Source organism: Diceros bicornis, chromosome 4 (assembly GCF_020826845.1).
Source record: "Diceros bicornis minor isolate mBicDic1 chromosome 4, mDicBic1.mat.cur, whole genome shotgun sequence".
NCBI lineage: Eukaryota > Metazoa > Chordata > Mammalia > Perissodactyla > Rhinocerotidae > Diceros > Diceros bicornis.
This window is the reverse complement of record NC_080743.1, coordinates 50212202-50228435: the sequence shown is the minus strand read 5'-3', so window position 1 is coordinate 50228435 and position 16234 is coordinate 50212202. Positions and strand designations below refer to the sequence as shown.

The 16234-nt window shown below is 38.6% G+C and overlaps 2 protein-coding genes across 5 annotated transcripts in view; one reads left to right on the top strand and one right to left on the bottom strand.

Moving 5' to 3' along the window:
• The window catches only part of SPAG17 (sperm associated antigen 17), a 194160-nt gene extending 193197 nt beyond the window's left edge, over positions 1-963 (top strand). Inside the window, exon 48 of the mRNA XM_058538916.1 lies at positions 824-963. Coding sequence (XP_058394899.1) covers positions 824-963 — 140 coding nt within the window. The remainder of the gene's footprint in view (positions 1-823) is intronic.
• Positions 964-7912: 6949 nt separating this feature from the next.
• The window catches only part of WDR3 (WD repeat domain 3), a 30734-nt gene continuing 22412 nt past the window's right edge, over positions 7913-16234 (bottom strand). For all 4 annotated transcript variants that reach the window (XM_058538911.1, XM_058538913.1, XM_058538910.1 and 1 more), the window contains 10 exons: positions 16007-16118; positions 15729-15863; positions 15401-15451; positions 14794-14859; positions 14201-14293; positions 13665-13712; positions 12927-12970; positions 10865-10993; positions 8968-9061; positions 7913-8676 (listed from right to left, as the gene is read on the bottom strand). In XM_058538911.1, coding sequence (XP_058394894.1) covers positions 8521-8676; positions 8968-9061; positions 10865-10993; positions 12927-12970; positions 13665-13712; positions 14201-14293; positions 14794-14859; positions 15401-15451; positions 15729-15863; positions 16007-16118 — 928 coding nt within the window. In that variant the 3' untranslated portion in view covers positions 7913-8520. The remainder of the gene's footprint in view (positions 8677-8967; positions 9062-10864; positions 10994-12926; positions 12971-13664; positions 13713-14200; positions 14294-14793; positions 14860-15400; positions 15452-15728; positions 15864-16006; positions 16119-16234) is intronic.

Genomic DNA, 16234 nt, shown 5'->3' with positions numbered 1-16234 from the left:
GGAATTAAATCAAGTCCTCTTATATCCTCTTCACACAGGTTGTTAGATGCTGATCCCGAGTATCTGAATCCCTGTTGCTGATCACAGCAAGTAAATCATTTTGTATTTATTGTAATAAAATTTCTACTTCCTTGCTTATACAGATCACTTGTCAGGCACAGACAGATGGGGAAGTGTTTTATTAGCTCTTTTATCTACTTCCAACATCAACAATGATAGTTCACAGCCCATTTCCCAAGATCTATCCCCCTCCTCACCAAAAAAGCATGAAATCTGGATGTTGATATGGTTTGGGGTCTGGTTATGGTGACTGATGGCTCCTATAGAGAGGCCAGTCAGTTAGCAAAGAAACATACACCAGGAAAGACAGACAGAAGAAATTCCAAGAGATCAGTAGCCATCCTTCATCCCCTAAGCCTGAGCACATAAAATTTGCATTAGATAGAAAAGTACTTTTCTATTGATAGCTATACTATCAATTGATATATACTATATACTATACTATATAGATAGTATATATACAATATATAGTATATAATATAGATACTATAGTATACTATATACAAGTATACTATAGTATACTATATACAAGTATACTATAGTATACTATATACAAGTATACTATAGTATACTATATACTATATTGATATACTATACTATTGATAGCTATACTATCAATTGAGCTATAGCTATACTAATTGATAGCTATACTATCAATTGAGCTAATTATGCTAGACAAGAGGTTCTGATTCTAAAATGTTATCTGAGTTTATGATACAAATCATTTGGTCATCAAAATCATAGTCCTTAATGAGTATTTTACCAGTTTTAACAAGCAGCAATTATGATAAGAGATTAAAAGATTTTCCCCAGGAAAAACAAAATCCCACGATCCAGAGGATTTCTACAATTTCTTCCTCTACACTTGGAGTCTTCATGTCTCGTAAAGTTTCTCCTCATTAGGTCCAGTAAGTAACAAATGGGAATTTGATTGTTAACCAAATTTCAGGCCTTAGACCTCATGTTTGTTCCCCACTTCTTACAATGAGCCACTTAGCCTGGTGGAATGGAAATATTTGCTTTTAATAACTATAATAACTATCCCTTTATATACATTCACACTAATCCTCATACCATACATATAAGATATTTTTTCCCACTTTATCAATAAGGAAACTGAGGCTCAGAGAATCTTAAGTAGAACAAGTAAATCTAACCTACTTCCATGTGATTCTCAAGTCCATTCTTTAAGAGCTGTTTTCAGTCTTGAGCTGACCTTCCAAAAAGCAGGAGCACAAACACAAACCCCAGGATGCCCTTCTGGACTTGAGAATTAACAAGTAAGCCAGTGGTTCTCAAAGGTTTTGGACACAAGATTCCTTATACATTCTCAAAAATCATTGAGGATCCCAAAGAGCTTTGGTTTATGTAAGTCATATCTATCACATATAACAAATTAGAATTAAACCTGGGAAAAATTTTAAATTTATGTAAAAACAACAATAAACCCAGTATATTAACACAGATTTTTAATGAAAAATAACTATTTTCCAAAACACAAATTTATTAAGAAGGGCACTGTTTTACATTTTTGCAAATCTCTTTAATGGCAGGCTTAGTAGAATATAGTTGGATTCTCCCATCTGCTCTGTATTCAGTCTGTCACCATATCACACATGATACAGCCTCTGGAAAACTCCACTGTACGCACGAGAGAAAAAGGCAAATTAGTTTCCTAGGGCTGCTGTAACAAATCTGTATTTGTTTCTTAGGGCTGCCATAACAAAGTACCACAAACCAGGTGGCTTAAAACAACAGATATTTATTAGCTTGCAGTCAGGAGGCCAGAGGTCCAAAATCAAGGTGTCAGCAGGGTTGGTTCCTTCTAGAGACTCTGAAGGAGAATTTGTTCTATGCCTCTCTCCCAAAGTCTGATGGTTGTCAGCAATCCTTGGTGTTAGTTGGCTTATAGCCGCAACACTCCAATCTCTGCCTCTGTCTCAAATGGCATTCTTCCCTGTGTATAGTCGTGCACCGCGTAACAATGTTTCAGTCAACGACGGACTGCATATACGACGGTGGTCCCAGAAGATTAATTAGTACCATATAGTCTAGCTGTGTAGTAGGCTACACCATCTAGGTTTGTGTAAGTACACTTTATGATGTTCACTCAACAACGAAATCATCTAAGAATGCGCTTCTCAGAATGTATCCGTCATTAAGTGACGCGTAACTGTATTTCTGTGTGCATCTCTCTCCTTATAAGACCAACACATTGGATTTAGGGGCTACCCAAATCCTGAATGACCTCATCTTAACTTGATTACATCTTTAAAGACCCTATTTACAAATAAGGTCACATTCACAGGTTCTGGTAGACATGAATTTTGTGGAGACAAACCCAGTACATTCTACTCTCATGGTCCCTTAAAATTCATATCCATCCCACATGCAAAATATAGTCACCCCATCCCAACATTCCCCAAAGTCTTCATCCATTCCAGGATTAATGCTAAATCCAAAACTCTTAACTAAATAGCATCAACTCAAAAAGTTTCAAATCTCATCATCTAAATCAGGTATGGATGAGACTCTGGTATGTATGACCTATCCTGGTTTTCTCTCCATCTGTGGACCTGTGAAACTAGAAAACAAGTTGTCAGCTTGCAAAATACAACAGTGGGGCAAGCACAGGATAGACATTCCCATTCCAAAAGGAAGAAAATGGAAGGAATAAAGGAATAAACTGGTCTAGAGCAAGTTTGCAACCCAGCAGGGCAAATTTCATGAGGTTTCAAGGGCTGAGAATCATCATCTGGGGCTTGATCTGCCCCCTGGGCCCTCAAAGTCTTCACCAGCCCCAATCTCTAGACCCTCAGAGGCCCTGCTGGCCCAACCCTCTCCATCCTCAGCCTGGGACACTGTCTTATCCTCCAGGCAGCAAATTTCCTATTTATAGAATCCCAGAAGTCTGGCAGCCTTCCTTCATTTTGTCTTGTCTCTGTCCCCGTCAGCCCAAGCTGGCAGCGTTTCTGCTGATATAACATTCTCAAAAACCTGTCGTACTTCCGTGGATGTCAAGGGGGTCCGTGCCATTAGAGACGAGGGTCCTCCACAGATCCTTCCTGGATAACTGCATCTCTATTCCTGGCTTCTGCTGAGATGGTTGATGGTATCCATGGTCACAAATCTAACCTCTCCAGCAGGTTTTCCAGCCACACCCTTACTGATCTCCCCAGAGCATGCTTTAGCATCTTTTGCAATATGGATAGGCTGTGAATATTCCAAATAATCATGTTCTGGTTCCTTTTTGCTGACCAGTTCCTTCCTCAATTTGTCTCTTTCCTCTTGCACTTTACTCTAAGCAGCAAGAAACGAGGCCACATCTTCCATTTTTTGCTTGGAAACCTCAGCTAAAAATTCAAGTTCATTTTTTTTTCTCCCAAAAGCAGAACACAATTCAGCCAAGTTTTCTGCCACTTTATAACAAGGATCACTTTTCCTCCAGTGTCCAATAACATGTTCTTCATTTCTGTTTGAGGTCTCACCAGAAGCACCTTTAATGTTCACATTTCTATCAATGTTCTGTTCATGATGATATAGAAATTCTCCAAGGTGATCGAAGCTTTCTCTACTGTCCCCATCGCTTCCTTCTGAGCCCTCACCAAAATTGCTTTGAACATCCATATTTCTACCAACAGTCTCTTTAAGGCAATCCAGACTTTTTCTCTCAAGGGGCTCAGAGTTCTTCCAGCCATTACCCAATTCCAAAGCCACTTCAACATTTTTAGGTATTTGTTACAGCAGCACACCACTTTCTGGTATCAAAATCTATTAGTTTCCTGGGGCCACCATAAAAAATTACTACAAACTGAGTGGCTTAAAATAACAGATAGTTATTTTCTTGCAGTTCAGGAAGCCAGAGGTCTGAAACCAAGGTGTTAGAGGGTTGGTTCCTTCTGGAGGCTGAGGGAGAATTTGTTCCATGCCTCTCTCCTAGCTTCCGGTGGCAGCCAGAATCCTTGGTTTTCCTTGGCTTGTACCTGCATCACTCTAGTCTCAACCTCTGCTTCTGTTGTCACACGGCCTCCTTCCGTGTGTCCTCACATGGCATTCTTATAAGGGCTACAGTCATTGGATTTTAGTAAGACCATCTTAACCAATTACATTTGTAAAGACCCTATTTCCAAACAAGGTCACATTCACAGGTTCTGGGTGGACATGAATTTTTGGAGGACAGTAATCAACCTAGCACACATCTTAATATTGTTTTGAAAATATTTTTGACCTTGCAGACTTCTTGAAAGGGTCTTGGGGATCCCTAACGATCTTGGAATATACTTTGGGAACCACTGAATTAAGGCATGGTTCATCTCAGTTCTAGTCCATGACTTTCAGAAGTTATCCCAAACTGAGCAGTGGTGAAGTCTGCACCTCTAGCTGGAGATTTCTGAAGACTACCGAATAGCTTTCAAATAAAGATTCATAATTTCTGTTGGCATAAATTTATCAAAAGTAACTTCATAGGGGCCGGCCCGGTGGCGCAAGCGGTTAAGTGCGCGCGCTCCGCTGCGGCGGCCCGGGGTTCGCTGGTTCGGATCCCAGGCGCGCACCGAAGTACTGCTTGGTAAGCCATGCTGTGGCGGCGTCCCATATAAAGTGGAGGAAGATGGCCACTGATGTTAGCCCAGGGCCGTCTTCCTCAGCAAAAAAAGAGGAGGCTTGGCGGATGTTAGCTCAGGGCTGATCTCCTCACAAAAAAAAAAAAAAAAAAAAAAAAAGTAACTTCATAAATTGACCTAATAGAAAAAATGTCTTAAGTGATGTTGCCTTTATGCCTCTTTGTTCGTATTATCACAGAGTTAAAGAGATTAAAAGATGCTTATTGTAATTATTCTTTCATTTTAAAGACAAACGTCTCTTGTAAAGATTCTCTGTAGTATCACCCAGAGCTCACAGATAACATTTTAGTCTATTTCTTTCCAATCTCTTCTATTAATGTGTACACTGGAATCATTCTGTAATTTTATATCTTTTAAGTGGCACACAGTAACAAGAGTAACATATTCTGTTTACTTGGAGCCAGTAAGCACTCCACAAGAGCTCTGTGAGGGCAGGCGCTATTGTGCCCATTTCATAGATGAGGAATCTGAAACATAACCAGGTTAGGTAATTAGTTCTATAGAAGCTATGGTAGTTATCTGTTGCTATGCAATAAATTACCCCAAAACTCAGTGGCTTAAAGCAACACACACCTATGATCCCACAGCTTGTGTGGGTCAGGAATCCAGGCACAGCGCACTGGATACTCAGGCTTACCTAGGGTGACTCTGCCTTCAGCTCACTCAGGCAGTCATTGGCAGGATGCAGTTCCTTGTGTGAAACAAGTTGACAACAGTGACTCCATTTTGTACCCTGGACTCCATCTTGTTTAAAAAAAATATGAAACTGTGCTGACCTTGCTAATTTGCCAAAAGGGAGTTATTTGCTGAGAAGGGACTTTCTGAGGAACTGTGCAAAAATATACTTTTCGGGTAGCAACAAGATATACTTGAGTAAGCCAAGGAACTGTAACACAAATTGACCCTCCCTGACAAACAACTGAGGTGGTTGTTCTGGGCTCCCCTTGTTGCTAATAAAAACTCCTGAGTTTACTCCTTGGGGGGACACTTTTCTGGCTGCTGCCGGAACCTGTGCTCCCCGAATTGCAATTCTGAGACTCCAAATAAAAGCTCTCCTTTTGTTTTGCAATTGCTTCTTTTTTCTAAGTTGACACTTGCAGCTGTTAAACTGAGGACCTCGGTCTCTCACTGGCTGTTGTCTGGAGATGGCCCTCAGTTCCTCGCCATGTGGGCCTCTCCTTAGGGAATCTCACAACATGGCAGCTCGGTTCATCACAGCACATGAAGAGCCTGAGAGCATGAGCAAGGCAGAAGTCACAGTGTCTCATACCCTAATCCTAGAAGAGCATCCCATTACATTTGCTCTACTCTGTTCTTCAGAAGCCCGTCAACAGGTCCAGCCCACATTCAGCGGGAAGGGACTACACAAGGGCAACTAGTGCTAGGTCCTAACAAGGGTCGGGCCCTGACTGTTGGACCACGTGGGCTCTGTCCTAACAACATGGCAGAGCTGCTCGGATCCCACAACACCTCAGAAACAAAGTGATAGCACTTTGAATATAAGGGGATGTTACCCTTAGGAACCTCAGTCTCATCTCAAAACTCAGGATTAAATTGTAAGGAAAGGGGGCGAATTGTGGATGGTGTATGTAGGACAGGAGGCTTCTTCCTAAGCTCCCGTCTGGTGTGGCCTAGAAAGGCTGCACTGAGCAGGTGCATCGATTACATCTGATCGGTAAGTGGAACCCCAGATATAGTCCTGGTCCCAGTGACAGACACCACTACCTCCATGGTCATTATCATATATTCTCTGCTGGATTTACGAGGTTTCTTTGGGATGAACTAGACCTACAACACTTGCCACTGAGAAACAATTTAATACCGAGTATACCAAGCACCTAACTTCTAGCCAGGAATCTCAAAATTGTTAAGCTTATCTTCTTTACATGGAGACAGATACATATGTATATATATTATATAATATATATTATAAATTATATATATTATAAATAATATATAATATATAACAATAATAAAATATATATTATATATAATATGCATATATAATTTATATATAATAGACATATATTATGTATGATTTATACATATTTTATATCTATATAAAATAAGATAAGATGTTATACTCTTAAACCCTTCATGAGGTTTTTCTTTATGGCATTATAGGCTTCTACAGGTACTACAGCATGATTTGCAAGAGATATTATTCATTAAATGGTTTCTGTATTAAGGATTAATATAGCCAACGGCTGGCTAAGCCAATAAATGCTGACTTAATGACTAGAAATCTGCTTGGCTTAAATTTTACTTTTTAACTCACTGGTTAACCTCAAACCTTTAGGGTTAAGGAGTTTCAAGTATTTTGACCAAAAGTTATAACTCAGGTACTTCATCACTTCATCTATCACAAGTTCTCCTTCTCTTTGATTAGTGTAACACTTAGACAGAAACAGCTTTAAATCCCCTGGTATTGTTAATCTTAAACGGTGGCAAAACTATGGGAAAGCAGCACTTTTAAAAAATATACTTGTGGAGTGCCCTCCTGGAACTTGTTTTGGTTTGAAAATCATCAAAAATGTTAATGGAAAATGCTGCCATTTCTTTATGTTCTTATGAACAACTCCAAGAAGCACAAACAAGATATGGATTCAGCCTTTGTTCACTCAAGTATTAAGATATCATTCAAGAATTAAGTAACTAACTCCTCTCCCTGGTGGCAGGAACAGCTGCCTAAAGAAAAGATTGATTCTTCCAACTGGAAAGCACTTCGAATCCACAATTTACTCTCTTGCCTTTTCCTAGTTAAGCCTTAGGAACTCAATGCCAAAATTCTGACTCTTATTCTGCCCAACAAATAACACCACTATATTCCTTACCTCACTTCAGTGACTGTTATGCTTAGGAACAATCATAGACTTGTGCTTGGGACAGACAGCCAAGCCACAAGACCTGGAGCTCTGAGACTGGCAAGAAAACAGTAGCACTACAACACAGCAACTCAGACAAAATGGACAAATTCATAGAAAGACTCAAGCTACTGAAACTGACAAAAGAAGATACAGAAAATCTGACTAGAACTATAACAAGGAGGTGAATTAGTAACTTAAAAACTTCCCACAAAAGAAAACCCCTGGCCTACAAGTATGCGTCAATATCTTTTCCTAAAACATTCCCACCTACACACACACACACACACACACACACACACACACACACACACACACACAGTATCAATCACTCAGAAGCCCAGCAAGGCATCTTAGGGACTATGCTGTAATTAGAAACAACTGTTTTATTTAGAGAAGTATAAACAATTAGCAATTAGGATATCTTTATATACAGATAGAACAACTTGCAAGAGGTTAAGTTTAAGGAGGCTGTTCTAGATAATTTTTAGAGTATTTTTCAGCTCTGTAAGTCCATGATTCTGCATTAATGGGCAGAGAGTAATCGTGTACCTGATTGTCTCAGTGGGAGGTAAAACCTAATACAAAGAATAACAAATCAACCAACAAATCTTCTGCCTTAAAAAAAAAAGAAAAACTTTTGAAATCATAATTTCAAGTCCAGTAAAACAAATGCCTAGTTAAAAAAAATTCTTTGCCTTCTGCTAGAATAGAAAGGGAACAACTCCTGCAGGGCTGAATCTTTGAGGGCACAGAAGGATTTTAAACTAATCCTATGGTTCAGTCCAAGAAATGGAGCCCACAGTCCCACGCTGGAATTCCCTCAGGCAAAGCAGGGAACCATATCCTGAAATCTTCTGCAACAAGAAAAACTCTGTTACCTGGTTATTTTTAAGTTGACAGCAACTCTAGTGCTGGTTAATTTGGAAGTTTTTTCTTAAAGAAAAAGCAGAAAAAGGTACCGCATTTGGGTTCTAAGTCAATGTTAAAATTAGCTTCTCCCTCTTTTTCCTCTTCCTCTTCTTCTCTTCCAAGTGGCTGGTAGCATCAGCAAAAAACATAACTTCACTTTTTGCCTCACATTCCCTCTTGAGATAATCAAGACCTGCCATATTGAAGCCGATAACATCCTGGAGAGGAATAGAGGAAAGATTAGACAAACTTCCTCCCACTTTAGTTCACCAGAGCAGCCTCCGTGAGTCAGGGGAACCGATGCTGCAGGTGTTGTTCCTCATCCCTCCCTGTCTAAGGTCTTGTCTTGTTTTTTTTCCTATTCCTACCAGCTCCAATGAAAATCTTATCTCAAATACAGATGTCTGCTCAATATTGCCAAAGACAAAGCACAGCACACTACACTACTTCTAAGTTACACACACACTAGGATTTTCCCCTCGTGACTGTACTTCTACAAAGATACTTACGCGGACTTGCCTGACTTTTGAAATAGTTGTTTCCTTTAATTTTTCAATGACTGGCACAAGCATTTGGTTGCTAGTGATCTGCCCAAAGTGAATCCTAATAGAAAAATACAACAGAGTCAGGTTACAAAGAGAGGTAGTGGTTCTGGCTTTACTTATCCCCTTCTAGAAATAGCAAATAGACAATATCAAAGCAAAAAAAAAAAATTCATTTTACCATATGGGAGTACAGAAATGCTTCTAGCAAAAAATACTAAAGACGTTTCTTCCCCGGGCTGGCCTGATGGCACAGTGTAAGTTCACATGTTCCACTTTGGTGGCCCAGGGTTCACCTTGGGCCTTGGCATGGACCTACGCACCACTCATCAAGCCATGCTGAGGCGGCATCCTATATAGAGCAACTAGAAGGATGTACAACTGTGACATACAATTATCTACTGGGGCTTTGGGGAGAAAAAAGGAGGAAGATTGGCAACAGATGTTAGCTCAGGGCCAATCTTCCTCAAAAAAGAAAAAAAAGAGTTCCTTCCCTACTGTTCAGTTTATTCTGATGACAATTTTTAAAATATTATCCTGAATTATAACACATTCAACTCATTTGCAAACCTGACTCTTCAGAGCAATCTACCAGGTCGCCATAGATTTTGACAGTGGTATTTTATGGGAAGCTCAGTGAGAAAATGAACCTTCTAAGAAATGCTAACTCAACAAAGATTTATTAATATTTCTAATGAAACTACAGCAAAAAAGAGGTAATCATCAACCAGAGAGCCAGATTCTGACCTGGAGTACCAAGATGCCCTTGGTGAAACCACGCTCCTTTAATCTCCACGTTCACCCCCACCCTCAATTGTGACTTGCCATATCTACCTGTGAGGCAGTAACCATCTACAACCCTCTGATATGTTAGAAGTATTCATGGTGTTTCTCTTAGGACCAGTAACCCTGATTCAACAGCACATATGCCATAGCAATAAGAAATTGTTAGTAATATTGTTGAGGATGAATTTATGTCCTCACACCTTGCTCAAAAGTATAAATATGACCACAGCATAATATTAACATATCATTGTTCTTCTTTTGGTATTACACTGATAGCATAAAAGGAATGGAGGGTTAAGAATCATGAAAACAGGCCAATTCACCCAATGCCAATTCACTCAATATACCTGTTTTTTTTTTCAACTATTTGGTATTGGCTGACCAGTTTCTATTTTGTCTTCATAACAGCATTTTAAGGAATGTTCAATTGGTCTCCACTCCTGTTCCCAGCTACAACAGCTTGAAAACGAGGGGCAGAGACTGAGAGATAAGAAGAATCTATTCTTAAGCCTTTGTAAATACATTCTTCTCAATTACATAATAACAAGAATTCTTCATATGTAAAAATACAGTCTAATGAACATATTTTCTTTATGTTTCTAATTCCCTCTATATATGCCCTTACTTTTCCATTCGTACCATTAGAGACCTGGAAAATAAATCCACTATTCCTTAAAATGCTGTTATGAGGACAAAACAAAACCATTTTGCTTAAACTAAACAGTGAAAAAGAAACAAATGAGGCAAACTGGCCACTCAGTAATGGGCTCTTAGTGAACTGACTGGAACCAGAGCTACCATGTTGGCCGCCAACCTGGAGACCTGTGCCTGATTACGCATTCCTAAGCAATGGGTTGTCTCACATGAAAGAGGTAGGCCATCACTACCCTTGTTTTAAGGGTAAGACTGATTCCAAAAGATAAGAAATAATTTATGTCAGGCAGCAATGAAATTCTGTAACAGTCTCTGAATCTGATACATTATTAGCTTTCTTAATCTCAAAGCATTGAGACCTTCAGTTATAGGACTAGAGCAGCTCTGCTGAGTAGACATGGGATTCTGTGCAAAGGGATGTTACCTGAGGAGAAAGAAGAGGCATCGGCACAGAAGTTCAACATCAGAGCCCAGCTGGATGAATTCGTTAAAGAGCTTAAGAATGTCTGGGACGTAAGAGAAAGGCAGCACAAGCAGAGATTCTTCCAGCTCACTGAAGAAGAAAAAAAATTAACATTAAAAATGCCACATTTCTTAACATGGTCAATTTTTAAATCTTTTCCGCTATTTTTTCTACTTCTCTTCTACTTGAATAGATATTATCCATTCAGAGTTAAATTGAATATTCATTTATATTCTAGATGGTTCTCTCTTTTCAATGTTTTTTTATAGTTAACATTTTAATCCACGTGATGCATTTTGGCCCATGGCATGGTAGAAGAATCTAACTCTTTTTCTTCCAGATAACCAATCTCCAAAGTTTTTTGTTGAATTTTCCATCTTCATATGATACTTCTTTTACCACATACTGAGTCCTTATTGATAAGAGTCTGTTTCAGGGCTTTCAAGTCTGTTTTGATGATCGATCGATTCTGACAACAATCCTGCCTATTTTAATTTTGTAGCTTTTTAATCTAGAATAGCTCCCTCTTGTTCTGGTTTAGTTAGTTTTACTTTTCTTGAACTAGTTCTAGTATCGTTTCATCAATTCCAATTAGAAATCTCAAGAGGATTTCAACTGGGATCACAAACCTATAAATTAGTTTAAGAAAAACTAAATCTTTAAAACACAGAATCCTCTCATCTAGGAATGCATAGTACCTCCATTGATTTAAATTTTCCTCTACAATCTCTAGTGAAGTTTCATCATTATCCTCAGATAGGTCCTGTTTATTTCCTGCAAGGCATATATTTAGATACTGAGATTTGTTATGAAAAAAGAATAACTTTCAGTAGGTCAAAATCATAAACAGGCGCCGGCCTGGTGGCATAGTGGTTAAATTCGTGCGCTCTGCTTTGGCAGCCCAGGGTTTGCAGGTTTGGATCCTGGGCGCGGACCTGTGCACCGCTTATCACGCCATTCTGTGGCGGGTGTCCCACATATAAAGTAGAGGAAGATGGGGACAGATGTTAGTTAGCTCAGGGCCAATCTTCCTCAGCAAAAAGAGGAGGACTGGTAACAGATATTAGCTCAGGGTTAATCTTCTTCACATGCACACACAAAAAATCATAAATAAAATCAAAAGGTAAATCACAAACAAGAAAAATTATTCCAAAAATATATGACAACAGATATAAAAAATTCTCAAAAACCAGTAAGAGAAACTACTAAAGAGTAGAAGAAAGGGAAAGTAAACTTGAAAATTCAAGGAAAAAAATATAATTGGCCAACAAATACGATAAAATTTTAATTTCATTAATAATCAAAAGAAATGAAAATAATACATATCACCTTCTGCCTCTCAAACTGGCAAAGAATTTTTAAAAGCCTGGTAAAAATCAGTACAAGCACTCTGGAAAGTAATTCAGCAACATAAGCCTTTAAAAGCTCATGCCCATTGATCAGTTATTAGACTGCCAGGACTCGTCTTAAGAAAAATGATAACAATGACAAAGATTTATATAATAAGGTGTTCACTGAAGCAGGATTGATAATAGCAAAAAACAAAAAGCAACATCCAGTAGTAATTATTCATACAATGGAATATTGTGAATTCAATAATATGTTTTTTGAAGAATATCAGTAACTCGAGCAAAGGCTCAGGAAATATTCTGTAAAAAAGAACAGGATACAAACAGTACGATTCCAATTGTGTATGTACACAGAAAATAAGCCAAAGGGACACACAACATGAATGTTTCGATTTGGTACTTCTGACTGAATTACAGATTAATTCATTACCTACAATGTAAAGTAGCTCTATCCTGCCTTTGTCCTTGAAAGCATCTCCCTTCATACTTCAGGAAGAGCTTCCTATTCTACCTTCAAAAGAACATTATAACGAATTATTTTCCATCAAAATTTTGCCATAGTTAAACCTATAAGGAAGATAACTGTCAATTATAATTTATATTTATTTCATGTTTAGACAAGCATTCGATAAATGTTAGCAGACAAATTATAATCACTGTGCACTGGGACTCACCTTGACTTGATTCCTTTAAAAATCTCCAACACATAAGCTGAAGGCTATAAAGGAAGCATAACAGCATGAGAGATACTCTTGGCTGGTTTCTACTGAAGCTCTCTAGTTTCCGTCTCCTAAAAACAGGGACACCTCCCCCTCACTTAAGAAACTGTTCAAAAATGGCAAGACATCCATGGGCTTTGAGTTAGTCATATCTGGGTTGATAATCCAGCTGTGCCACTTACCAACTATGCTACCTTCTATCTATAAGTCAGGCCAGTTTCCTATCTATAAAATGAAGATGCACTGACTCATGATTACTGGGATGAATGAGACATACACATAAAGCACTAAGTAATCTGAGATTGCTAGATATGCATTCGTTCTTCCACTACTCACTCTCTCTCCTCCTTTCTCTGACTGATTTATGTCAACTTTTCCTCTAAAACCTTCAATTTCAAAGTTCATTTAAATGAACAGAATCTTCAGAGGGCTTTGGATACTGAACATAAATAAGCACTAGAAAATAGAAGAATGCCAGTTCAGTCCAACCAAAAAAGCTGAATTGAAAGGTACACTAAAATGGTCCTTTTGAAATACAAAATATCCTAGAGGATTCCACCATTCAAGAGAGATTTTAAAGACAAGTATTTTCCAATGCATCCATTCTCAAATCATAATGCCTCTTCACTTCCTCTCTTGTCCTTGAAGTAACCTTTGAATGACCAAGGGGAAACTGTTAGACATTCTACTCACAGAAATATTGCCATAAGCCATCAAGATGGGGTTGATGGGATGAGGAACCTAGGAAGAAATTATTAAATCAAGTCATTAAAAAACAGGACTTTGATAGTGCTCTTCACAGGTATGGTGATAACAGTATTTTACATTTTGAAAAGAGAAAATAGAGACCCTAAAAACTGAAAGAGTATACAAGAATTATCAGGCCTTTTAGTTTCTATTGTGCTTACGAATGAGTTTGGGCAATACATTTCATCTAGAAATCTGAAATGGTTACCCTGTCTCCCAAACCAAAGTAGGAGCATGAGTTTCTACTCAATACAATAATCACCTCAATCTATAATTTCCCATCCTTCTCTTTTTATTAAGACCAAGCTTCCTTCCTCCCAGTTCCTTAATTCCTGCTTTCTAATATCTGAATTAGAAAAAATTCTGTTACATTTATCTCATTTCCTGATCTGAGTTAATAAATCCTGAAACAGTGGTTTTCTTCTCAGGAATTGTCTCTATTTACAAATGTTTCCCAGAGAGAACTTAATGGACTGTCCTACCTCCTTCCCTGCAGCTTTACAAATGGCTTTGTGTTCTTTCATTTTTGCAGTTTCTTCTCGGTATAGCTCAACAGCCTCCATGATCCTCTCAGCCTACACAGATGGCGATAAAGGACAGAAATCATCACAACGCACTCCATCATACCACAACACTGCAACTGGGAGGTCTGACTAGAAATTTACCAAATAAAATAGCTTGAGTCAGTTTAATAAAGATGTGCCAATAGAATGCCAACAGCATTTAAAGACGTCTTTGGTTTTTCTTTTCTTTTTCTTTAATTTACAGGGAGGAGACTGTGTGTCACGGATTCAGGTAAGACCATATGTGGACACCTTGAGAGCAGCTTCCAGCAACACTTGAAAGGTGCTACTTTCAGGAGATCAAGCTTTCCTTTCTAGAAACCATGTACTGATTAAACAGATTCAGCACTACTCTTGTCCTTGGTTACAAGGGAGGAAAACATAGGTTATGATCCCCATCTATAAATTTCATGAAATTTTTCCCACAAAACGGCTATTTGGTTGATAAAGGCTTTTAATAAAAAGTCGGGATGCTACTGAAAAATGAGATACTATATTCTATATCAACTTACTGCTTTGACCGTTTCAATAGTTTTCTTTCCAGTAAAGTAATTGTCACCTTGAGTCTCTCCTGGAACCTGTCAGAAACAGAGAGATCTTTGAAAAATATCATTGACAGGCATTAAAAAGCCAATAAATTAATCTTATATCCATAAAAGAACAGGCATTACTGTGTTATGACAATGAGAAGACGGTATTATCAGCTACGACTAATTGAGTACTTAGTAAGTCAGACACCATGTTAACTGTTTTATATACGTTATCATAAGAATAGCCTGCTCTACAAATGTTTAAAGAGAATGCCCAACTTCTCAAATCTTTTGATTTTCATTCTTGAAAATTATTTCATTTTGGAATGAAATAATTCCCTGAAACCTCCTTAAAAAATAAAAGGCAGAATGACAATCTTCAATACTAAATTTGGTCAATCATTTATCCCATAAAATCAGGATATATTGCTGAATTTAAAAGGACTACACAGATTCCTTCCCTTATCAGCTGGTGATGACTTCAGCATGTAGCCCCAGTTCTGATTCCGTTAGAAATTCTTAAAATTACAGTAAATCCCAATAAGATAATTACAGGGCACAATCTCGGGGTCCCAAAAGATTTACTTACTGCTGGTTGGTCTTCTTTGGCCACACTCTCCTCATATTCTGCTTCCCTTTGCTGCCAAGAGATAGATATAAATTAATTTAAAAGGAAATACATGGTCTGCACAGGAAGTGAAATGAGACAGTGAGAATCTGCTTGTTTCAAAATACAATCCCTTAATGGCATCTCTGTCTCTGCCTAACTGCAGAAATGGCGACAGCCGTCTTGGAAACTTCTCCTGGAGGTTCTTGGACCTGCACCAACTGAGGTGTGACTGCACTGGACAGACTTCACCTGGGACAGCATGTCACACACCCACCAGCACATTTGTAACCAAGCCTAAAGTCCTCACCATCTCCCTTTCTTCCTCAAGAATAAGAGGCTCCCTTGTTCTCTCCCAAAGTCTCAGAGATTTGTCATGGGACGATGACACAACATAGTCTCCACTGGGGCTTACAGCCAAACACCATATTTCCTGGTGGTGCCCCTGGAGAGAGAAAAAACAGAAACAAAAAGCCTGAGTAAGAATACCTTACTCATAGACAGCCATCTGCTTACATTAGTGGGGGATCAACACTCAATCTTAAAAAGTAGTTAAGTACTGAGCAAGCAAAGCACGCAAGAGGTTACCTCCAGGGTTTGTATGTGTTCAAATTTGTCCGCATCCCACTGCTTAATCTTACGGTCTTTCCCAGCAGTGAAGAAGAGGTGAGACTTGGGTACAAACCGTAGGTACATCACACTAAAAAGGGAGAGAAGTATTCAAATGTCATCCAATTCCACATTATTAGAAAGAGCCTTATGCACATAAATAGCTTCTGGACAGCTAGTTCTAGACTGTCTGATTATTTACATGTA